At 34.2% G+C, this 26412-nt stretch overlaps 4 protein-coding genes across 4 annotated transcripts; 1 reads left to right on the top strand and 3 right to left on the bottom strand.

The window, feature by feature from the left end:
- Positions 1 to 1064: 1064 nt before the first annotated feature.
- On the bottom strand, positions 1065 to 8009 carry LOC119637012 (solute carrier family 2, facilitated glucose transporter member 3-like). Its single transcript, XM_038032785.1, has 7 exons — positions 7956 to 8009; positions 6883 to 6999; positions 6646 to 6806; positions 3075 to 3672; positions 2794 to 3006; positions 2225 to 2327; positions 1065 to 2148 (listed from the first exon to the last, which is right to left on the bottom strand). Exons 1-7 carry the CDS (start codon positions 8007 to 8009, stop codon positions 1934 to 1936), a joined length of 1461 nt encoding a protein of 486 aa, XP_037888713.1. The 3' UTR covers positions 1065 to 1933.
- Positions 8010 to 10635: 2626 nt separating this feature from the next.
- LOC119636905 (solute carrier family 2, facilitated glucose transporter member 1) lies at positions 10636 to 19231 on the bottom strand. Its single transcript, XM_038032612.1, has 8 exons — positions 18805 to 19231; positions 18623 to 18741; positions 14679 to 14783; positions 14454 to 14614; positions 13789 to 14383; positions 13518 to 13730; positions 13325 to 13427; positions 10636 to 11119 (listed from the first exon to the last, which is right to left on the bottom strand). The coding sequence occupies exons 2-8, from the start codon at positions 18737 to 18739 to the stop codon at positions 10866 to 10868; spliced, it is 1548 nt and encodes a 515-aa protein (XP_037888540.1). The 5' UTR covers positions 18740 to 18741; positions 18805 to 19231; the 3' UTR covers positions 10636 to 10865.
- A 607-nt stretch (positions 19232 to 19838) lies between these two features.
- On the bottom strand, positions 19839 to 24923 carry LOC119636907 (vacuolar protein sorting-associated protein 28 homolog). The gene is made up of 2 exons (XM_038032615.1): positions 22242 to 24923; positions 19839 to 20297 (listed from the first exon to the last, which is right to left on the bottom strand). The coding sequence occupies exon 1, from the start codon at positions 24840 to 24842 to the stop codon at positions 24210 to 24212; it is 633 nt and encodes a 210-aa protein (XP_037888543.1). The 5' UTR covers positions 24843 to 24923; the 3' UTR covers positions 19839 to 20297; positions 22242 to 24209.
- On the top strand, positions 21052 to 22191 carry LOC119636906 (sugar transporter SWEET1). The gene is made up of 4 exons (XM_038032613.1): positions 21052 to 21296; positions 21363 to 21589; positions 21660 to 21835; positions 21898 to 22191. Exons 1-4 carry the CDS (start codon positions 21139 to 21141, stop codon positions 22015 to 22017), a joined length of 681 nt encoding a protein of 226 aa, XP_037888541.1. The 5' UTR covers positions 21052 to 21138; the 3' UTR covers positions 22018 to 22191.
- Positions 24924 to 26412: the final 1489 nt, after the last annotated feature.

Genomic DNA, 26412 nt, shown 5'->3' with positions numbered 1-26412 from the left:
CATTTGCAGAGCGAATGATAAGAACGAAAACATTTTTCGTGATCTCACTTTAAAAGCAAAAAAAAAAAAAAAAAAGGAAAAGGAAAATTGAAAATGAGAGCACATGGATAAGAATGAAAAGGTATTTATTGAAATCATTCGTTATAAAGTAGACAGAACGTTTTCTCGATGTCTGGTGGAAGGAGAAAATGAATTAAATTAAATCAAACTCTTATATGCAATATCGAAGGAAAAAAGGAATACAGGACCAGGTATGCTGCGGTCGACTAACCAATAATGGGGCTCAGGAAATTGTTAGAATTACTTGAGGATTGATGCTTGTCAAGACTGTTCACAAACCACATTTCTGCGAATCACGGTTTTTGAATACATCAACCGGGCCCAAGCCAACTTGTTGGCAAACAATGCGAACATTAGGATTATCATAACGAATTCTTAAAGGCTGTAATTGTATTGAAAAGAAACGATCGCCGAAAGGATCGTAATTGTTTTTATATTAGATCCTTGCAGGTAATACAACATTTTCCCATCATTCTGCCAACATAGTCACACCGTATCGAATAAACGATATCGGTTTGGCAGCGATCCAATTATTGATCCTTTTTTTCAGCAACTAGGAATCACGTGCCAGCCGAGTACGCTGCATCGATCTGAACAAATGGTAATCAAAAGGGGCTGTGTCTTGTGAGTACACTGGGTGCGGCAGAAGCTGCAACTTGAACTGCGACAGTGTGTCCTTTACAACTCTAGCGTCGCACCGTGTCGCCGAGCATTGTCATACAAGAGCATAACTTTGCCTCTGTTAGCCGTAACTTATAAGGTAAACCGACCGACGGAAGACAGCAGTGCTGCTAACATATCGCGAACCGATTTTATCTATATATGGATGGATGTGATGTGAAAAGATGAGCTTGTGATGCCTTTGTTCCCACATCCCTCGTTTTTCAAACTCCAAAGTTCAGATCTTTTACTTGTTGTTGGTGGCTTTTAAAGTTAATCATGTGCAGAAGACTTTTATGGCTATTAATAGATCACACTCTTCTGGTCCCCCTAAGCGAAGCACCTCGTCTTTCTGGTAGAGTGCTTCAGTCTCGCAATGAATGTGAAGGGCACACCTGCGTCTGTCCTGAATTGTTACGCCTGAAATTCTCAAAATAGATCCAACTGTGATGCAAAAATGTCTTTCTTTTGTATCGTTATGGCACACGGCCGGCGAAATATCTTTATTTAGCACAAAACAAATGTATAATTATTTTGCGATGTGCTTATTATGGCCGAATGTCCTACGTATAAAAAAACACAATTTTAGACATTTATGCCCTCTGCACGTGACGTTAATACCATCACCATAAGCCTGCGCACAACAGATGAAATCAACAACGATTGGTTATTAGAATTGTAAACCATACCGTATGCATCTTAGATATCGTTTGTTGTATTTTACATATTTGATAGAGCTTATCGGACTTGTCGTTTCCCTTACATACTTGAGATCTCTTTTGGAGATAAATTTAAATCTTGAAATCTTATTTACAAACAGTCCGTGCAGTCTTCTACGACTTTTTCTTTAGGCACCATTTTGACTTAGCCATCGCGATTTCAACGAGCGGGCTGATAACAGATAGAGAGGCCTATCTACCAGAATTCCGCTATTCGTCTGTACTTTTTCCGAATTATATCTCTAAGCTATACAAAAACTTGGCGGATCTGATGGATGTAATGAAGTTTATAATCAAGGTAATAAGATCTATTTATGGTTGTTAGAAAATTACTAAGAATATTAGTGAGTTCCTACCGCGCGATGATGAATGAAGAAAGTATTGTTTTTTCAAAGGAATAGAATTTGATTTTAATTAAAATTAATTGTATTTACAAAAATATATTTTATTATTATTATTTAATATTCGAGTTAAATGCTTTATAGTTTCAATGCTTAGATATTTTCATGATTTGAAGGTCGAGTTTCAGGCAAATAACGCCACGATAAAATAAGGCTGTAGATACATACAGTGCAACAAGGAAGAAAAGCAAATGAACCCCAGGCATTTTCCAATAAAGGGAAAAACATAGCTATCATAAAATTGCATGACCAAGAAGCAAAACTCCCCATCGACATGGCCACAGGCCGAGCAGAGTCTTCAAAGAGTTCTACAATAATAAAAAAGAAAGAAAGAAACAAAATTTACAAAACTAAAAAAAAACTGACAAATATTCCATTAATTACCTGAACCAATGAAATACGGTATCGGAGATAACCCCAATTGAAAACTTATGATAAATAGAGCAACAAATATTATGCATAAAGCCGGTAGCCAGTTGTAAAATTTCTGCATTAGAAATAGAAGCAAAAATATTATAAGACTTGGAAAGACAAAGATGTAACATAAAACAAGTAAATATGCTGTAACACACATTAAATACCCTACACGACTTCGCTTAATGAACTTATTGACATAAAAACTTTTTAAAATAAAGTGATTGAAAAAGTGATCAGATCTCGATCATTTTCGATAATGTTCGCCCTTGCTACACAACATCTCGGCTCATCAAAATATCTTAAAAATTTGCGAACTATAAGTTGAACATAAAAAGGCGGACAACCGGACAGACAAGCATAGATCGATTCAGAAAATGATTCTGAACTGATCGGCATAATAATAAACGATGGATCTGCCTCAAGCATGCAGACATCCATATAAACTTAATATACCGTTGCATCGCAAGCGTTGTAAGGTATTAAGATATAAAAACTACTAAAAAAAACAAAAAAAGGTTCTTTCCGTCTTAACTTACAATGTATTTCAAGCCAACGGCCAAGCCAAATGAAGTCGCTAAACAACCTGTCAAAGAACTGAATAATAGCGATCTTCTGGGAAAGCGATTTATTACGAAAGGAGTCAATGCTGCTGCAGCACAGTTTAGCAAACCGCAAGCCAAATTCATCCAATTAGCGTTATCGACGGAAAAACCGGCCTCTGTAAATATGTCCACTGAATAATAAAATACCTAGGGAAGAAGAAACATTTTTCAAGTTTAGCCTCTACTTTCGTTAGTAGTTCTTTGCATGACATTACCGCATTTATTCCACATAACTGCTGACAAGCTTGCAACGTTAGCACCAATATCAAAGGCAACCGAAAGTTGGAATTTCTTAAAACAGCCAATAAACTCAATTCTTTGGAATCCACAGGTTCGCTAGTGGCTACTTGAGGTTTCTCTTTATATATAACAGATATTGATTGAGAACCGTAGAGATCCTTTAAAGCTTTACGAGCAACCAAGCAATCTTGTTGCCTATGTTTCAAAAGCCATTCTGGACTTTCCACAAACCAACGATATGAGGGCAAGGATCCTAATACGAAAATCATATAGAAGCTTAGCGCGTAATGCCACAATTCCGCGTTGCCGAAAAGTTGCTTCAAACCTATTACTTCGGACACACAAATACCGATTGCAACGCCAAGAGCTGTGTATACACCCACACTGCCCTTGCGATTGGCTGGCGATATTTCCAATAAATACATAGGATGAGCTGTGGTGATTAAAGCAGCTGCCACGCCTCCAATGAAACGACCCAAAAGTAACAGACTCACCGAATCCATGTAGCGGCATAAAATCAATACACAACCAGAAGCCATTAGCAAGAATTTGCTAAGCAAAAGTGTAGATTTTCTAAAATAGATAGGAAAGAATTTATATGCAGTTAAGTCATGAAAATAGTCAAAGGCTTTAAATAGATTTTGTGAAAATTCATTAGTTTATATGACATATAGTTTCCAAGGTAAGTTTATCAGATTTTTGTTTTTTTTTGTTCATTACATTCACTCATCATCCAATATCAGGGACGTCTCCTATTCGTGTCGGCCGGAACGACCACAGTGGATGTGTGCCCAGTTGGTAAAGATATAACATTCTCTCCCTCCCTATAACTACGATCAAAATAAACCCTACGCACTGCGATTTGAACCCGTGAACACAGAGTTGCTAGTCGCGATTCTTATCCAAGCGGCTAGTTGCGGAGCTTACCTAAATAATTATGGCGAGAGATTTTTAAGGATAATATCTTATAAGTAAACCGAGGTATCTTTGTTCAGATTCGTAAGTCGATAGGTGCAGCTCAGTAAGTACATAGGAATTCTTAAGAACGTAATAAGTTTCACTTGTCAAGCGACAATGTACGGGGAAGTCCTCTTCAAAATCATTGTAGGCTTTCATAACAGTTCAGCATAAGAAAAAAAATTTGGAATTTTTTACACACCTTTACTAACGATCTGCTAACTTTTTTTTATTGGTTTTCATAGCTCCATCCCAAATATAGACAACGAAGTCGGATCTCTCGTCCGAAAAAAGTCAAAAAACATAGCATGACCAATAGTCAAGTTAAACTGCGTACGTACATTGCATGTGAGACATAATTGTTGTTCTAAACTAATAACACTGGGACAGACATCTGAGTCAAATTGCGCATCCAGCTGCACTTGTTCGACCAAAAAGGACTTTTTGGGAATTTTCCTATGTGTTTGAGGATATAATATCTGACTATCAATTGGCCATAAAACGTATTATTACGAGAGATGCGTCTTTGATCTACGTATACGACCCGAACGCAACCGATCAATCGATCAAATATTATGAAAAAGGTGAGCTAAGATCGAAAAAATTGTGCCAAAGTCGCTCAAAGATCAAAGTGATGCTAACAGTCTTCGTCGATTATCGTCGTATTGTGCACTATGAATTCCTTCCGCCTGGCGAAACTGTTGATAAGGAATATTATTTGCGTTTGAAGATTACTTTGAAGGCGCCGAAATATATTTGGAATAATAAATAGATCTAAAAAAAAAGTCCAATCAGTTTTACTTTTTGGACGCAGTAATATTTTAGCTTTTGCAAACTTCTATTCGTATTGTATGTAAGTGGAAAGAATTTTGTCAAACGGGAAAAACTTAAAGGAGCTGCGATGTATGGAATCGAAGGTCAAAATCAATCAAATTGTCTGTGTGTGGCGGAAAGGGTAACAAGTGCTGTAGGGTGCTATTATAACGTCTCCATCCAAAGCTACCAACGGCGGAAATTATTTAATAGCCAAGACGAAGAAACGATCTCGGGTTGCTCAAAAGTATGTTGTGGAACCCTTGATGACGAATCGGGGCCACTAGTTGTCGACGCCAAGTCTAATACACGTAAAGAAAATCCGGAATCCAACTAAATTCCCGTACGAAATGTCTTTAAAACCTTTCCGGCCCAAGAACTTCTTGCGCACTACAGGCAAGATATTAAGAATCCGCTTTAGATGGGAAATAACTATGACAATTCCAGTATGCTTAGGGCTTTTGAAGCAGCCGTTATAATATTCGCTGATTTCGTATTACATAAAAAGAAATGAAACCTTGTGCTACTTATCGTGGCGAAAATAAGGTGCTTGCATGTCTTTTGATCAGTGACATATATTCGTGAAAATGATGCGTAGCACGAAATCACACAACAAATAAATTCGATGATTTTGACCCTTCTCTATATCAAATAGCAGTTTTTAAAGCCCATCAAACACTTTTGGATGCTTATGGTGATGCTTCCCCATCATGTCCCGGTTTTGGTTTCAAATGTTATGATTTTGATGTAAACGACAAAGAATGGCCTGGAGGACCAAAAAAGTTCGAAGTCAATGAATTGCGACGGAAACGTACATTAAAGTCTCAAGGAGCTTTCGAGTTGATTTGGGAGTTGATGAATCAACATGTGACGCAAAAAACCCAAAAGAAGGGAAAGTGCCTACTATATGATTACCAGCCGAAAATAAAATTTTTCTGTGACGTATTATGCCTGGCGATTGAAATTGGGTGTACTACGATAATTCCAAGTGCGAGATGATTTAATCCATCCGATTCAATAACGGAATAGGGTAGTCATGGCTATAAAGTCGGATCAGTTCGGTACAGTCTATTACGGGCAGTTAAAATCGAATAAAACTGTCCCTGTAGATGTTTACCGACGTCAATTAAACAGATTGAACGACGTGTTGTTGAGAGAAAAACCGCCAATAGCGGTTAATAGACGGGAAGTCATCATTACACCCGGCAACGCACGGCCACACTTTGCAAGTGTTATCAAGGATATCATGTTGCGGGCCGAATGGGAAATTTTAGCGCAGCTAGTGTACCCATCAGAGATAGCGCCTTCTGTTACCACTTGATTCGAAATGCTGAAGAAGAGTCAAAATGGATCGATGATTGGATCTCTACTAAATCAATACCGTTCTTTGTACACGGTATCGTCATGCTGCTAGAAAGATTGGAAAATGTTAGAAAATAATTTGATCGCTATATATATTGTCCCAGTGAAGTGAAAAAGTGATCAAAATGCATGCACGCGCTTATTGTAGGATTTATTCCATATTAATGGCTTTCCTTATCCTTCACAATCGACAACTGTCATCGGATAAAATTCTTGAAAACGTTGACAGAACACTTTGTATTCTCCGTCTTATATTAAAAAAGTAGATTCTGCTAATCAAGCAGGCGAACAGTTTCGAAATTATATCACTTTAGTTAAAATGGATAAATTATTAGAACAGCAGTCGTACAAGTTGCCCACTAATCTCCAATGAATCACTGATATATATTTTATTTTTTTTTTAAAAATACTTACCTTCCAAATTTATTGCAACACCAAGCCGCAAACAATGAGCCACATATGCCGCCTACAAGGAAGATAGCCACAATCAAAGCCCATAAGACATCTAATTGCGAGACGCTTAAACTGAGTCCATATTTACTTCTGATAGTATCATAGCACCAAACTTTGATGAACTAAAAAAAAAAAAAATATATATATAAGCAAATTAATTATATGTAGAATTTATGACATATATGTGAAAATTCTTACCATAGCTGGACCATTCATAATGCCTAGAAAATAGCCGACGGGTATGCAAGAACCCAGAGTTGTGAAAAAACATGTTACGACCAATAAAGGACGCCAACTTCTTGTTGTTGTAAAGTCCTGTGTATCAAATAAAAAAAAAGTGTTTATCTATTTATTTTTTTTTGTTTTAATATTTTTTTTTAAATTTTTTTTACTTTTGAAATTTTTCCCATTATCGTAAGTTTTCCAAAAAAAAAATTATTAAATAACTACTTTAGAGTAAGTACTATGTTGATCCGAACAGAGTTACTGGAATAATGCTCATATTAGTGCTTAGCTGAACTTTAAATTTTTATAATACGCAAAAAATCTTACCTTTGTCATATTATTTTAGATCTGGACATGCGCTTTCTTTTTTAATTTACTAAACTGTTTTTATTAGTTTAGTTAATGGCATAAAAAAATATTAGATGACTTACATCTAAACATATTATCATATCATGTTTAAATTGTGTCACTCACACCCTCCGGATAAGAGATAATTATCATCACGTAAATGTTTTAAAGATAATTATTATATATCTTTCGAAGAATGCCATTATGTGTGACTCAATATTTGTAAAGGTAAACACGTTACAGTTTACTTTCATATTAATTTTACATATTTATAATAATTATAAAAAAAAAAAAAAAAAACAAATTTATATAGTTGTTATAAAAAAATGAAGATAGAATTCTTTGCTAAATAAAATTTGATGACTGAAAGCAGCTGGACTTTCATTCGAACGCGAATCGGATGAGTTTGTTCTTCTTTTTTCTTTTTTTTTTTTTTTGGTTCATATAAAATACTAGACACCAGACCACCTGCCAGTCGATGAGCACGACTTCAAACAGCAACAGACCGTTTACATCAGTCACAGGTACAGTGTGCTCTCAGTTAGTAAAGGCCCACACTTGCCTGCGGTCATTGCTTTCCCTATCTTCAACTTCTTTAATAATAAGGGATAAGCGATGGTTTCATATTAAAAAAAAAAATATCAAATAAAAAATTATATTCGCACGCGACTTTATAATATTGGGTGGACACGAATTACTTTTTTCTCATTTTGTACAGGTTCTAAAGCATCGCCCACAGAATTTGCCTTCATTGTCCTATATCTTGTAGTTTGTAAGTAACGAATAAAGAACCAATTTTTTTATTCCTTTTGAAAAAGAGAAGTGTTCTCAGCTCAAGTGATACTGCAGCCGTGTCCTTCAAGTCATTTTCAACTTAACTTGGATGCAAAAATTTCCAGTGTTTCTGATAAATTTGAAGGTGACGCCGTCATTTTTGCGGCCAGAAGAATTTTCGCAAGAGTCACTACACAGACGGACGGATATGCGGACATGCTTATCGGAATCGATTCAGAATTTGATGCTGATCAGGAAAAGTTTCCTTCTGGCCGTTGCAAACGTTTTAAAAAAATGAAAATAGCGCAACCCTGTCATGCGCTACAGTTAGGTAAAGCAACTCCGCCATTATCGGACGTGGTGTTAATAGGGAAAGAGTACAACATTAAATTTAAAGAAAAAGAAAACAAATGATTTTTTAAATAACTTATTGTTCCGCGTACAAATCGTTAAATTTAGCTTTGTATGCAGTCTTGTAAATTAGTGCAAACTAGTAAATGGACAAACAATTTTTTTTTTAACAATCATTTTGAACATTCTCCCTTAAGAAAAAACTCTATATATAGAATATGTTGTTACTCCGATTAGCGTGGATCAAAATCTATTATTTAGTCCAAGAGCAAATATTTGCAAGGTTTCTTCTGCCTTTCTGTTTGCAAGACGACGATCAAATCAGTTCAGGTTGCTAGCGGTCTGTCAAGCTCTTATGCTTAAGGTGAGGCCTATCGAAAATTTTTGCCTTCTTCTCTTTGTTTTCTCTGGGCAATTCGGTTTTACTGAACTCCATACATCGGCAAGAGAGCACTTGGCACTACTCCTCGTAATATGAATATAACTACTGCTACAAACAAAACCTTCCGAAGAATCGCTGCGATATATTAATTCGTCTAATAAATATAACGAAAACTATTTCATATCCGCGATATTAAAATACATCCGTATGTAAATAGAAGAAGATTGATACAACAGCTACAACATTACTAGAAGTTCGCATAGAATGGCGCGACGAATGTTCTAATTCTCAGATTCCGAAATATAAAATGCCTTGAACACGCAACCCGTTTCGGCGTCAATGAAATGAACTACTCTATTGTAATGTAGGTGAGAGATATTTTAAAAAGAAAAAAAACAAATAAAAACATTATAGTGGGGCTCGACCCACCATTAAATCTCCTACGTCACCCTAAAATTATACTTATATCGACTTTTCAAGGTAAGGCGTTGTACGGGAAATGATCGAAAACGTGGTCCGCTCTAAATCATATTGAATAGTGTTTATCCTTGGGCTCGAACATGCCATTGTACCAAATTTCATCAATATATCCCAAAAATTGCGATCTACAGCTTGAGCACAAGCAAACAAGACAGACAGACAGGTTTAGAATTTCTACTAAATCGATCGGTTAAGTCCAACTTACGTCCTTCTGGTTGTTGAATACTTGAGCGCAAACTTAATATACCGCGTTGACTAAGGGCCGTCGAACTTTGACTCTTATTGCCGATATGCAGTATTTACTGCAAAACTAAATCTGTTAGTTTATGTACAAATAAATAAAAATACTTTCTCAACAATAAATATAATTTGCTTAAGACAATCGAAATTTTGGGTAAATAAATGCTGTGTCGTCGCTTTTATATTTTCATAATGCATTGCAGGTACGCAACGCATATTCGACATATTGTCGAGCGGGCGGTTGAGCGGAAATAGTAGACACTAAGTTTACTGTACTGTGGGTAGCTCCACTATCTGCCTTAATGATATCCACCATTGCGTGGCGTTCTTTTTAACAAAATTGCTAAAGAATTTAATTCGCTTATATTATTAATTATTAATTACGTGCGCAAATCAGTTTTAAGATTTCTATAAACCCCGCTACCTTCTTTGGATCGGAGCACCATACCTTATCAGGCATTGTAAAATGCTCGACAAAACATATGGTGTCCAATTCTGCAGGTGGCCTCACATTCACATAGAATGTGATGAGACGTTTCACTCGTACCTTGGCAGAATCTGTATGAATTGATATCGAACATACCAATGTTCTTCAGATGATACCTGAGGGAATTCGTGTAAAAGCCGGTGACTAAACGTAGGTCGCTTCTTCTTACTTCCAGTAGTTAATGTACCACATCGGAATATTTTATGAATGTTTTTGCCTCTCATTGTGCTCCACATTGGTTCCAACGGCAATCCAATTTATTCTGTGCCCATTACGATACTACTATTAATATGGCTTGTTGGTAGGCCATACGAAGGTTCAGAACCTATCATGTTCCCTGTTGGCTAAACATTTAGTCCTTTCGTTGCCCTCAACACCTGAATGGCCAGTGCACTTGATTGTACCTACCTAGCTCTTTCGCTCACTCAACACAAGCCTGGATGTTATCATTCGCTCCTTTAAGGACTTTAAGGTGACTTGGCTGCCGAAGCAAATTTGCTTATAAGTTTATTACTAAAACATTTTATTTAACGGCATTATCATGGGCATGATCGCATGATCATGTCGTAATGCAATGACCACTTGTATTAAATATATTTAAATTTTATTTCAATTACAAATTTCTATATATAAAGTATAATATTATTAATGATATCTTTTCTACTTTTGTTTTTTTGTTTTATTTTTCGTTTTAATAAATTAATCAAGTATAAAAGCTTAGACGAATTATTAATTACTAACTACGACTATCTAAAATTAATTAAATTTAAAAGTGTTTAACAACGGATTAAATTAAATTTTGAATTAAACAGAGGCACGTATAACAACCATTGTGCGCGAACAATTAAATTAAATTGCAGAGACGACGATCGCCCGTCAATCTCGATGAGAAATTTATGTAACTTTAGAACGAAAGCCTTTAGCTACCAATGGAGCCACTTCCGAGGGATCGCGTCCGCGAGTTTCAGGTAAATAGAATTTCGTTAAAAGGAACAATAGCGCGCAAGTAAGCGAAAAAGGCAGAAAGACGAAAGCGCCCCACACTCTCGAGAGACTAGGAAAAGCCATACCGATTACAAAATTGCATGACCAAGAAGCTAAGCTACCCATTGACATGGCTACTGACCTTGGAGCCACTTCGAAAAGTTCTGCAAGAAAGTTACATAAAACAAATAAAAATAAATTTATTACAAATAAAAAAATAAAAGAGAAAATGCAAAAATTAACAAAAAAATAAATAAATAAATCTATGTTTAATTAATATCTCCAATGCACATACAAAAGTAATTGAGAATCAACTTTTAATTGAAATCAATTCAAGTTGATCAGCTTTAAATGCGAAAGTGAATGCAACTATAATATGTGTGCGGACATTGAAACTTCGTACAGTCAGGAATTCCCCTAATGAAATTTAACCGTGAACATCAATTTATTCACATACATGTGCATATGCATATACTCTCTTGACTTATTTCAATGAACAATTAAACGTAATTGTGTGTAGAAACGAGTTGCCTTCACAGCAGATACGCTAGTCACGTGAGATGTTAACGTTTATAAATAAAAGGCGCATTACATACATATTGAATTGCACAACAACAGCACTATATAATAATAATCATAACATAAACAACCATTGGGAGTAAAATATGAAAAACAAAAAAAAAAAAAAACGAATTTCTTGTTTATAAATAAATACATTCGCGTACATGTATATCGTTATGTGTCACATAAATCATATTACAGTCTGCCGATATGAAAAGTTCATCCATCTCCGTTTACTATACTTACGCAAAGCGGGCGCATTTGAGCGCATTTACATAATTTATTTACGTTTCAGATAAGGAGTGCAGTGCAGACATAATAAACAAATTAGAAGACTATCGTCATCTTACGACGACCGTGGGCGTGTAAACAAATCAATTGAACTATTTTTAAAGAAATCTTCCTATATATGTTTTTACCAACTTTAACACCAATAGCGCTCAACTCTCAAAGATTGCTAAGTAGGTACTAAATGCATCTAAGTTTGGATTTGTTGTCTCACTTTTTAATTTTTCGATAATCTAAGCAAACACAGTAAGCTAAAGGTGGCACTAGATTAACCGGTATCAACATTTGCTTGCACTGTTTTGCATGTTTTGAAATTATGGCCTAAGCTTTAATTTGGCGACGGTAGTCTCGATAATTCCGGCAATGAAGGAGATTCACGAAAACGGCTAATTAGCCTGGTTTTCGAACTTTCAGAAAGTTGTACCTTACTGTTGTCGTTGTGATGCTTCTAACAACTATAAAGGAACAACAATTTCACAATTGTTGCCTTTTTGACTGTTTTGAGAAAATTTTTTCAAATTAAACGAGGAACGGAGAAAGGACTTTTCTGGTTGTTGCAAGTGGAAGGCTGAATTTAGTAATAGAATTTTTTATGCTGCGCGTAGTTTTCGAAAACAGCGATTTTGGATGGATACGACATACATATAGTTTTGCAAAAGATCGTTCATCTCTAAATAACAGGCTTTTTAAGGGAAGACAAATTTTCCTCGCCCCAGCAAATACGAAGAAATGAAAAAAAATTTTTTTAATTCCTTTTAAGATGTGTAAATAAAAGCAGGTAAGAGCACAATAGTAGGAGAAGAGCCACTAAATTCCTTATAGGAGAAAAAGTCGAAAATGTTGTCGGTCTTATCCGGGGCATTTTCAATAGCGTTCGTCCTTGAGCCAAAACACACCAACCTACCAAATTTCATTGAAATTGCGGCCTTCAGCTTGAACACAAGAAAACAAGGAGACCAGGCGGACAGACAAGCTTGACTCTATTCAGGATCATTTTTAATAGAGTTCGTCCTTGGGTCAAATCACGTCAATGTACCAAATTTGATTGAAATATCTCGTAAATTGCGATCTGCAGGTTGTGCAAAAAAGAGGAAGACAGGCGGACAGACAGACAAGATTAACTCGATCGACAAGATTAGTTGTAAAGTATAGTAAAAGGTGGCCCTGTCTCAAGTCATTCTATTTGTTGCACACTTCCGCTCAAACTTAACATACCCTTGTACCGCAAGTGTTGTATGGCATGACAATATTTCAAATGTGTTCTGAAAATACTGCGTATACTTCCTCAAAAAACGATATTACCTAAGTGATCTCCGCGCGATGTACGCATACGGAATTCTGGAAAGGTGAGGTTTTTTGAACTGCGCAAAAAGTTTCCTAAAAACATTTGTTATTCTTTCCTGAACTGTAACTATTATGTGCAATGTGTTTTTTCTTTTCAAATATCAAAAAAAAAAAAAACAATTGTTTTTAATTAATCATCTCAGGCATTTGCATAAGAAAATTAAATGCTTACTCACCGGCCCCAATGAAATACGGTATCGGTCCTAGCCCAAATTGATAAAAGAATATATAACCCATGACACAAACAATGCAAGCCATAGGCAACCAACTGAATGCTTCCTAAAAAAGGAAAAAAAAGTAGAAAAAAAAGTGTAAAGTAATGAATAAAAAAAAAAATAAAAAAAATATTTTTCTTTTTTTTGTACATACGATGTAATATAAAATGAAAGCAATGGTGAACAAGAAACAGGCGCAAACAGCGCTAGAGAACATCATTAAGGGACGACGATTAACCTTAGCCATTAAAACGGGACCCAAAAATGAAGTGGCCAAATTTAAGCAACCAGCACCTAAATTAGCCCATTCTGCATCGGCCGTAGAAAGTCCAGCTTTTTCAAAAATCGAAACAGAGTAATAGAATATCTGCAACGAAAAATGAAATGAAAATCAAATTTATTCATATATTGTTTGCTTAGCTTACCGCATTAATGCCGGAAAATTGCTGACCGCCATGGAAACAACAAACAATTATCAATGGCAACATGAGAGCGGGATCACTTAATACCGAAAAGAAACTACTTGTCACAACTTTTGTACTGATTTCCATATCCATTTCCTCCATTTCATGTTGTATTAAGACGAGAGCGTCTTTACCTCTTAAACGCAATAGCTCACGTAGAGCACGCTCACGATTTCCGTGTACAATGTATAAATATTTCGGACTCTCAGGGAAATAACAGCATGGTAAATAGCATATAACAACCAGAACCATATAAAAGCTAAGTGCGTAGTGCCAGAGATCGGATGTACCAAAAATATTCCGTAAACTAAATACTTGGCCAACAACAACACCACCTGTTACACCCACAGCACAGAATACACCTAAAGCACCCCGTAATGTCAAAGGAGCAATTTCACTTAAATACATAGGTAAAGTAGCTGTAGTTAAGCCGGAAGCTAAACCGACGAATAAACGGCCCAATATTAACATTTCCACCGAATTAGCCATACGGCAAAAGGAAAACATAATACCACCGATCATAAACAATAAACCACTAATGAGAAAGCATCCTTTCCTATATGTAAAGAAGTCTTATATGTATCTTAGATGTTCAAAATAATGCTAAAGTAATTATCATCCTTTACCTTCCAAATTTGTTGGCCACCCAAGCACCACCCAATGACCCAATCGCTCCACCTATCAGAAATACTGAAACGATTGATGCCCATAGGATTTCTAAATTCGAAGCACTTAACTGAACGTTGTAACGTTGATTAATAACATCGTTGCACCATGATTTGATTAACTGGAAATCGTGATAAACGCATTAGCATAATTTATCTTAGAATCGGATTTATTAAAAAACTTACTGTTGCCGGACTGTTAATAACACCAATGCAATAACCCACCGGTACGGCTGAGCCAATTGTAGAAGCATAACCAACAAGGGTTAGTAATTTACCCCATTGTGGTTTCTGAAAGTAAAAAAAAAAAAAATCTTTTTTAAATAAATAAAAAATAAGTAAGAAAATAATGATCGGTCGTGATTGAATCTTCTATACCCACCACCGTTAACTTTAAAAGAAGAAAAGAACCAGATTTTCTTTGGTTTATATTCTATACCAGAATCAGATTTCTATATACTATACTGATTTTTTCTATTTTTCAAATAAAGGGGAAAATTTATCTGAGGTAATTAATTGTTGGGCTTTATGAGTAACAAGCAAGAAATACGGAAAGCAAAAGTGTTCATAGTATTTGTTGCACAGGCGTGTGGACCGATTTACGGATGGAATACACTTCGAATTTCAAGCAGGTCAAGAGTATATATACTGTACGAAAAGATAAATTAAATGTTGATACACTATAGTATTGGGTAGACATGGACAATTTTTCCCATTTTCGTATAGGTGCTAGACCATCATCTGCAGTATTTATAAATACAGGCATACTTGCTGTGTGGTTTATGAGTAATGAGTGAAAATCAAAGATATGCGCAGTTTACGCGGTACTGTAGCTGTGTCTTTCGACCCATTGGTCCATTTTCAATACCAATCTGGGTGCAAAATTTTCCAATATTTCTGTTAAATTTGAAGTCCATCGCTTCAATTTTTATGGCCAATACAATGTTTATAATAGAGATAACAAAGATGGATAGAGGGACAGACGGACTCAGAATTTCATCCTAATCAAGAATATATATATTATGTGAAGTCCCTAAAGCTTCCTTCTAGTCGTTGCATAATCTTTCGGCGATGGATACAACAATGATATAAGAAGCTTTAGAGGAAATTTAAATACCTATCATCCCAAGCAAATACATCATAACTTCAAAAATCTTTACTAATACTTGAATAAAGAACCAAAAGTTCAGACTGGTATTAGTAATGCCTACGTTGAGTTGAGGCCAAACGCCTTGTGCACTGGCACATACTTCAATTCGTGTTCTACACTTCGGTTTGTTGAGAAAATTTGACGGAACATCATTGAAGGATATATCTTTCCAACTCAGGCAATAGGATTTTCAACCTTAAAGTTAGTGAAAGACTTGCACCTTACTGGCCGTTCTAGAATCTCTTCGTATGGTAGCTATCCTTAAACTATCGTTAAGTATTACTTTTGAAAATGCAGCCAACAGCGGCAGTATGGACTGGAATGTGGTACTTTGAGAAAGCCTTGCTTACTGTAGAAAGCCCTTTGTTTACTAATGTGTAAATACGTATGCTTTAGAAAGCGCTTTAAATACGATAAGTATATATGTATGCATGTATGTATACATGTATGTGTATCCTTACTTTTATTTGATGGGTGCAACAACGTTGCAGGCTTTATTTAATTTCAAAACATAGTTAGAAGAAGAATGCATGGAAGTGATGCGTTGATTGTCTTCATCTCATCCCTAAGAAATATTAGATAGACTGAAATCGCCAAATATAACTACGTTAACGCGGAAATTAACAAGTTGAGACGATTCTTCAAAAAAGAAAATTTAGAAGTAAACGCAAAGAAACCGAAAATATCTTTTTGCCAGCCCCGTATTTGCTTAAGAGATATTTTAGAAGCTTTCTTAGGGAAAGATAAGACAGCGGCCGACAACCGCAATATGCTTATTGATTACATTTTATTTACAACAATTACTATCTATAATCGAACGTTCATAGAATTGCGGCCCTGTAGGTAAACGCGTGTACTTTAAGACGTACGCGTCTCTAGAAAAACTTTGTTAAGAAACCATAATAAACAAATAAGAAAATTATACTCAGCTTAAGACGAATCTTTGATACCCTATAACTGAAACCAAATCTTTTTTTTTTTGCATGACCAGTGACTCAGGGATGTTCAGGGATGTTTCCTATACGTGTAACGCGGCGACAGTCAGGAAGAAGTCAGGAAAGCGAAAGAAAGAAACAATAGGGACGCGGTAGTGGTGGTCGCAGCCCAGCGAGTCTGTGCGCCCAATCGGTAAGTGTTATGGCTTTAGGAACCGTACACTCATAAAGTGCTCTACCGCACTTGAGATTTGAATTCAAAAAAAAATGACTTGGTAGTCGCGATTCTTACCTATTCGGCTACCTGGGCGGATAAGTGCTTTTACTACGGATGTAACACACCGCTTGATCGTTAGGTCGCAATAACAACTGACACAAAGTCAATTCAACTGGTCTCATATGTCGTTACCTGCTTATAACAAACAGTTATAATAGTTTCCACTTTTGAAAACGTTTTTTGATTGCTAACAAACAATTTCTATGTTGCGTTCCGGTTTCGAATCCGATTTGAATTTATTCGAAAACATTTCAAATTTAAGCAACGGTGTGACCGACATGTGAATGAACGGACACAAGCAAATTGAAGGAGGATTGGCTATATATGGATACATTGAATTAGCTATATTCACACCTGTTGCATTCTCTATATAGTAATCTGTGGAATTTATACAATTGTCTATATATGGACTGTTGGTGTTACAAACGGTAGAAAGAATCTAATATATCTCCCTTCTCTATAAAACAACCATTAATTGAATTATTCTGAATCACTTAATTTACAAAACTAATTTGAACTCTTTTTTAAAAAAAATATTATTTCTACTATATGAGAGCAAACAAATAAAATAATTATATTCGGTCATGATCGGTTCTTTTATACCCGTCTTCGTTATCCTAAAAAAAGACAAAAGAGAAATTAAAGAATTAAACTTTCATGCTTTATAATATAGAGTGGGCGCGTCTGATTTTTACTATTTTCAAAATAAAAGTTTTTGTCGCATAGGCATTGTAGAGATGCCCTTGAAAAAGTTTAAGTCACTTCCAAATTTTTTGCAAATTTGTAGGTAATGTCTTCACTTTCGGTAACGGGAGAATGTGTATCACAAAAGTTACGCAGACGGACGGATGAACGGACGAACTGACGCACATGTTTATATGCATTTCAAATTGGAAAGTGGCCAAGAATTTATGTACTTTATGGGGTTTTTGCAGATTGTTTACGCGCCTTATATGATACACTATAGTATTGGGTGGGCGCGGTCAATTTTTCTCAACTGTAGTTGCCACATTATCGCCCAAAGAATATGCATTCAAATTTTTGTACAGTTATCTGCTGTAGTTTATGAGTAACGAGCAAACAACCAATTTTTATTTCTTTTTGGAAAACAGAGGTGTTCTCAGTTCACATGGTCTGTCGGCGTGTCCTTCCATCAATTTCATTTTCAATACCAATCTGCGCGCAAGAAATTCCAATGTTTGTGCGAAATTTAAAGACGATAGCTTTATTGTTACAGTCAAGCGAATATTTAGAACAGACATTACACAGACAGACAGACGGACATGCTTAAATCGGTTTAGGATTTGACGCTGATCAAGAATATACATTCTTTGTAGGGTCTCTGAGACTTTCTTCTTGGCGTCGCCAACGTTTTGACAAAATGAATACACCCTTCATCCTTCGGTGATGGGTATAAAAATAATTAATCTGTTCTACGTGCCTTCTCCTCTCAACAAGTTTACTACTTTTTGCATGTATTTTATTAAACTAACAATGTCACCTTTAAAAGGGATAACATAAGTCGTCAGATATATAAATAAAACAAAACCTATTTAATAACACTGAGCAAAGGTCATTTAGATTGATATAAAAAAAAATAAAAAAAAAGTGATTGCTGATAAAAAAATCAAATGTAATTTGCTTTCTCCTATGTCGTAGATAATTTTATCTTGCGTGACTGCTAGCTGGTGTATAATCCCCATAAATATATTTATATGAATATATAATCTGAAAAGTACTGAGCCTGTTAAAGGGGAAATATCCTCACCTTTGAACAATCCCTGATTTTTGGCGGCGCTCGATCGCCACCATTACTAATTATCACTTCGCCTTTAGTTAATTGTGGGCATAGATGTTGAGATTCTTCCAGATTCCTTAGCTCCATTGCTAATTATTCCAACAAAAAGACGATGTTAAATTCACAAACTTGTTCTAACTTTTGTTTAATACCTTCACGTGCTTTTGTTAAGCAGGCCGTTTGTTGCTTAACTTTCTGTTTTTTTTTACAATTCTATGGATGTTGATTTATTGTTTGGAAGTGCGAAAATAATCCAAAAGTTGTAATATTTTTTTATTAAACAAATTTAATGTAATCTTGACATAGTTATGTTCATGATTTCAGTTGTATTAAGTATTTAAAATAACATTTTTTCATTTCCTTTGATATTCAATTTATTTGCATTGTTTATGTTGTGAGCTTTCTTTATAATACGTAATGTTACCGTAAAAACTCGGAAAATTCATGCTTCCCGACTGGGAGCTTAAAGTAGACTAGACTATTTCAGCTATTTCAGTTGTGTTAGTTAAGTGTTCTTCTTCTTACGCTTTTTATATTCGATTCGTACGAAGCTTTTTATAAAACGCAAAAACGAAAATAAATCCATGCGATGAGTCTCATACCTCGTCGTACAATCACTATACTCACTTACACTCTTTTTTTTTTTTAGTTGTGTATATTAAAAACTGTGTTTACAACAAAATGTATAAAGCAATCCAATATTGAATTCAGAATTAGAATTGTGAGAACGAATTTGAGTTGTTATAAAGAGTTGGAAATCTGAAGCTAATATTTTTCAATAGTCTTAATGTGGAAGGAAGTTTTTAACGTGGCTGACGCGCATTTACGCAAAAGCAGCACTTGATTTAATCCAATTCGCAAAAAAACACAAAAGACATCAGATTCTTTTCATGATACTACCCATACCATCATACATGCTGATGGTCATACTTCAGTCTTTTCATACCAAAGGCTCTAAATCATACTCAAGTCTTGTACCATCATACCCACGCCGTTTCATATCAAAGTCTCTAAATCATACTTAGGCCGTTTCATACCAAACGCTTTGATTACACCATCAAACTCATATGCTTTCATACCAAACGCTTTAATTAGACCATCATACTCATATCTTTTCATACTAAAGTCCTTCACTTCAAACCACAAAAAACGTGGGCAATTTTCCAGTTTGCTTTACTTAAAAAAGTGCAGTAATGTAATATATAAAGACCGAAAATTGCTGATCTCTTTTCAACAGATATTCATAGTTCAAAAAGTATTGTCGAAAAACAAAAAAAATTAAACATTTGACGTTGCTTTTAACATATCTTAACATCTCTGATTTACGCTCGTCGAATTTTGTGTTTCAAAATTCTTATTAACAAAACGAACTGGAGAAGAAAAATGGGAGCAAGATTTACTCATCGTTATCGTGCAAAGATTAGATTGAGAGATTGTAAGTGTACACTATTAATTTGTATTTATGCGGGTTAACCGAAATCTTAATTGCGTATTGCATGTTTTGTTGTACTAAATTATTTTCACTAAAGTTTCACTAACAGAACGGAACAGAAATTTTCTAACATTTAAATACTTGGCGCCATCAGCGATTAAACTTTTGTTTGCTCTGAGAGGAGATTAGTGTAAAATGTTATTTTGCTCGAATCTGGAAAGGAGAGAGTATCGCCATTTTTACCTATTGCTTACATGAACACAAACCTAAACATTTTTAAGATTCTTTCAGTTGCTTTCTTCCTCCATGTCGTCTATTGCTAGATTGAAAACATTAGCTTCACGAAATGTCATAGCGGAAACAGCAGCGCAAGTTCTGGGAAATTAAGCTCTTAGTTAATAGTTACCGAATTATAATCGTTTCAATTACTTTTGTAAAATGCCTGTAAACATTTTCTTAAACTTTTATTGAAATTTACTAAACTTACCAAAACTTGTAAGCGGAACTTTACAAAGGTTGGAAATACCGATTAACCGATTAACGAGTTTTTGAACACATTGCCGTTATGCGAAGTAGTATCAAAAGACGGACCCTGCAGTCCTGTAAAAGCAACTGTCACAACTAAGAGCAAAAATTATTTAGGTAAGGTAATGTTGATGTGTATTCTCTCTTACCACATGAAGTCAATGGTATCAAGTAAAATATGAAACGAAAAAGACTTATTCAATTAGCCAGTATACTGACTGAACAAAAATTTAAATTTGTCCTAGTACTGCATAAAATTCTATTTATCTCTCCTTCTCAGCGTTTGTGAAACTGGCCTGGCAACTTCCTACGCACTTTGAGATGCTAATAATTTTCAATGAATGATAAGTAATAAAAAGAAGCTAAATATATTTATGTTGACGTAGAAATTTTAGAAGAAAATTACAAAGTATTTGTAGATAATTTCTTTTATATTATTATTATTATAAGTAAACAAAGATTAATTGAATAATTTTTATGATATTTATAATCTAATAAAAGATGATAACAGTATAAATATAATTAAAATATGCATAACGCTCAAGGATTTATATCTTTATTGGAGATTACCGCCGTAATTACTACAATTTTGCAATACTTATCAGGAGCACTAATTTGCCTGAAATACGTTAAAAAAAAAAGTACTGGTGACTCTTCAGGATTCCCTTTTATATGTGGATTTTTATCGTAAACTATTTACAAATATATATATTGATGGATAATTTTTTTATGACTTCACACACAATCTTTAAGATGCGGATATTGGATACATTACGGGATATTAAGCAGCGAAAATAGCGTTGTCTTGGTTAACATCGTCGGTGTTTGCCTGTTTTTTATATACACTTTGATATACTACGTGATTACAGTCAATAAGAAGAGTCATGTTAAACAATTTCTGTTTATAGTATTGGCTTTGTTTGGAATCATATTGTACGACAATAGTCTAATGGATACACAGCAATCACAAAAGTTTATGGGTAATTGTAAAAATTGCAAATTTAATTCTTATTAAAAATTTACTTATCTTTTTTTTTTTTTGTATTTCAGGCATTGTTTGCTGCATAGTAACGGTTTGCTTTTTCGCTGCGCCATTAATCAACCTACTACATGTTATACGGATTAAGAATTCTGAAAGTTTGCCATTTCCTATGATAATAATGTCGTTTTTAGTCTCAATACAATGGTTAGTCTACGGCATCATTATATCGGATACATTTATTCAAGTAAGAAATTACAAATTAATTTCGTTTGTCTTCGCTAATGTATATACATTTTATGTTTTAAGCTTCCTAACTTTTTGGGCTGCATTTTATCTATGCTGCAGCTTTGTCTTTTTGTATGCTATCCACCAAAAAGTTTTAATGGCCAAGGTTATAAATTAGTGGAACAATCTGTGGTATTCTAATGAAAAGCAACAAGACATTACAACAATAAAAGACTCGCTCACAAAATAAACCTTATAAGTAGAACTTTCAGTTATTGTAAATACCTTTAACGTAGCGTGCTGGTGATTATTTAAATTATTACTTACTTATTAAATTATTCATTACTTAATTAATTTATAAAGCAAAAAAAAAAAGAGAACACACAAGGAAGATCCGACAAAAATAAATAAAATTGTAGACCTACTTGCATTCGCGATTCGCCGTTTTTTACACTCATTTTTTTTTTTTTAATATATGAAGTTTTGATTTTAATTATTTAAACACAACACACAAGACTGTTAATGAAATGCCTTTCATTTTTTTTTTGAATGAAACTTGAAATCCAAACACATTCCCTTTTCTAATTCCCTGCTACCAACCAATAAAACTTTAATTTAATAAATATTTTTACAAGTGTTTTTACTGTTATAGCACGTGGAGATAACGACATCAAATCATTTAAATTATGCACCGTAGACTTTTATTACTTATTTTATTATTTCCGAATTTATTTTGGTTTTTTACCGCGCGACAGCTTCTTATGATTTAGTAATTACTTATAAATAATGAAAACAAAGAAAAGTATATTTTTAATCGACGTAAGCGGCGAAATTAATTTACCCTTATCCGTTTGTGTGTTTATTGATCTCACAATTACGATCACGTATCTTTGTTCACAAATACATATTTCATCCGGTTCAAGCAGATATCAAAAACTATATATATATATACTTATATATATATATATAGATATATTGAACATTTAATTTGTAAGTAGTGCAATGAATACAAAGTTATCTCAAACATTACAATAATAACTCAAATATTTGTATTGTATCAGTAGCGCAATTCACCTCACGTTAAGGTTATATATTAATACGCTTATGCTTATGAAGCATGTTTTGCTCCCAGTAATGTTTATAACCTATATGACTTATGGTGCAAGAGCACTTTGCGTGGACTTATGTAACACCCCGAAGGACTTGAGTTAAACCCCACCGATCGATTTAGAATATAATAAAATGTGGGTCTATCCAAAGTCTTTCTAGGTGTTAGATACGTTCTAAACTTGTCTGTTCATCTGATGTATGCTCCTATAACTTTGTGTTGAAGCTACAGGTCCCAGTTCTCAAACTTCCGAAACATTTTAATGGAATGTGGAAAGTTATTGCAAATGATTCGGATCGAACTACTTCCTCGACCACCCCCCTTTACTTTGAGAAGTCGCTTAGCAATAGTATATCTAGTATTCTGCCTTTCTAAGTGGGTGTGGAAACCGTAAACGATGGGTCAGTTTGTTGAACCCCTTGCCATATAACAATTCCCATGGAAATTGAAGCTCTCCATGATAAAAAAAACAGTTAATTTTTTCAATACTTCTTGATGTAAATTTGTTCATAATAACAATTTGATATAAGAATTAATCTTTCGGAATTTGGACAATGTAACCCTATTATATATAGATGCTGGTACTTTATGATGAAAACTGGTCCTTTGTAAATTGTCCATAGAGAGTTTAAATAGGGTCCTTTTTTGTTATGACGGAATCAATTAGAAAACAAGAAAATTTTTGACAAACGACAATCGACGTTGTTCCAAATTTTAAACCGCTTTAGTTGACGCTTTAAGTATCCTCCAAGATGAGGACTTCCATCAAAATTATCCATTTGTATAAAAACAATAAATAATTTGCGGTATGTTCAGGAAATGGCGCGTAGGGCACCTAAATGTCGGCCTTGCCCTACTATAATATTCTTGTTTTGATTTTTGAGAGTATTACTTAATATAAATGACCAAATCAAAACATAAGTATAAGTATTCGTTCTGAACACCAAAATTATTTTCTTTGTCATTGGCCTTGTCTTATCAAATCATTCTACAAGCGATAGAGGAAACTAATCATATCAATTGCGAGTTGTGTCGATTTAAAAAGATAACTTAAAAGTAAAATTTCCAACGTCAACAGCAATGCCCTTCCCGTACATCATATTCTCTTTTAGACTATAAATTTTTTTAATGTCCTTAAATTTTAAATTATGCATTTAAATATTATTTTACAAAAAAAAGAAAAAAAAGAAAATATTTTATAAAAGAAATCTAAATCTAATACTTCTTCACACAGAGTTTGATTAGACGAATACATGCGAGTATTTTATTATTATGGCCATTATTTCTACTGGCTGTGAAGTAATTTAGTGAAATCTGCATAGGCAGATTCCAAGTCGAATAGAAATTGCCTTACTTGAGCTTCGCTTAATTCATCAGATGCTTGCATTTCATTTAACGTAGACAGCCATGATTCCACTTTAACCCTAGCCTCGAAATCTTTTGGTATTAATGAGAGGCGATTCATGTTATCTGTCAAATCTTTTACATCCATTTGTAAGGCGTCCATTGTATTCATTTTTAAACGTAATTTATCCATTATTGTTATAAACAATGAAACTATTTCCGCTATACACTTTGACGTATTGCCTTTATCATCTTTTATCGTTATTGGACGGTCTTCACGAATGCGTTCAAGTGCTGCTGGACAATCTAATCGAAACTTTTTAACGAACGTATCTACTGTTGGATAATCATCACCTTGTACTTGCTTAAAGGCAACTTTATATTGCACCAAGTATTTCGAACATGCTGCTGTGTATTCTTGAGGAGTAATGCAATCCCGTATATAAGCCTTTTCTAGTTGTTGTAATGTATTGATGATTGCATATAAATCAGCCATATTATCATATTTCTCACGTTCCCGTGCGTTGCGAAATAATTTAATTTCCTCATATAAATCAGGATTCGTGTCCTGCATAGCGAATTTGTATCTTTTTTCAATATATACAACAGTTTTTTTCAGATGACGAATTCTTTGAGATTCTTTTGATTCTTTGTGTAGATTATTAAGATTTCAATGTTATAATGTAATAACCAATAGTTATCGATAAGAGAATTAAAAAAAAAAAAAAAATGTCATCTCTAGGGTGGGTGTGAAAATAACAAGCCAGACAAGAATGTAAAAAGCTTACTTGATGTAAAGAATGTAACAAGCTTACTTGAAACTTATGTTATTAAATAAATATATAATTTTGATTTAAGATAGAGTTATAAATTAAAAATATAGATCAATTTCGAAAACTTCTACAATAAAACATAATACAGTGACGAATCAATAGAAGTATTAAAAAAAAATTTTTTAACTAAATACCGTTAACTAACGGTACTTGGTTTTTGTGCATTTAAATAACAATTTATAAATCAAAGTCAGTTCATTATTTCTTTTCCTTAAAATGTCACAAAACATACAAAAATGCAAAGGAATTTCTCACGAGATTAATGCAAATTATAAAATAAAGAAGTGAATAAACGTCGTACGGAGAAATAGAAAAAACAATTGAAATTTATTGTGCTCTGGTAAAAAATATTTTAAGAAGTAACAAGAACAAAAATACCACTGAAAATAAGCACCGATCAGGTCGACCAAACAAACTTACAGAGTATGAAAAACGAAATATTACCAGAAACAAATGAACACAAAAGAAGGGGAATACTCTAAAAGACCTAAAAAAATATAAGCAAATTAATATTCCTCGCGAAACCGTTTGAAATGTTTTAAAAGCCAACAATTTTCGTAACCACATTCCTAGAAAAACCTTCATAAGCGCAACGATCCTGGTGAAGCGTCTCGATCTTGCAAAACTCCATAAAAATGACATAAATTTTGGGAAAAACGTAATTTTTAGTGGCGAATCTAAATAAAAAGTATGGAGGAAACATGATATAGCTATGACAATCCAAAATTTATTACCAACTATAAAGCGCAGCGGATAATCTGTCAGGGTTTGTTTCAATTTGAGAGCCAAATTGAAGACTTCTGTAATTAAAATGAATCTTTCTGGCAAATGATCCTTCTAGCAGGATAACAATCCGATGCATATATCTCCCTTTGTAAAGGAGTGGGTACTTTACAACGTCCCTATTCTACTTTCCGATCACCAGATTTGAATGTACTTCAAAACGTATGGCATGAATCGGATAGGCGTGTTCAAAGAATTAAATTTTCAAGTCGGAAGACCTTAAGAGAGCTTTACTTGGAGAACGGAATAAAATTGGCGCGGGTGTAACAAAAAGAATTGATTTCTTTAATACCAAGACGTATACCAACAGCACTAGATGCTAAAGGTAGTCCAACAAATTATTATTTTTTTTTATTTTATCCACAAATCGTGTATTAAACCACCTGTGAAATAAACTGTACATATACTTTTTTGTGACATTTTTTTGAGATTGAAATAAAAAAGAAAATTTGAGCTGTTATTTAATGTAAACCTTTGTTTTTTAGAATATATCTTATCTTAACCCTCAGTCAATAAATACAGAACCCT

This window comes from Glossina fuscipes, unplaced genomic scaffold (genome assembly GCF_014805625.2).
Source record: "Glossina fuscipes isolate IAEA_lab_2018 unplaced genomic scaffold, Yale_Gfus_2 42, whole genome shotgun sequence".
In the NCBI taxonomy this organism is placed as follows: domain Eukaryota; kingdom Metazoa; phylum Arthropoda; class Insecta; order Diptera; family Glossinidae; genus Glossina; species Glossina fuscipes.
Note: the sequence above shows the minus strand (reverse complement) of the source record. Positions and strands in the feature narration are given on the sequence as shown.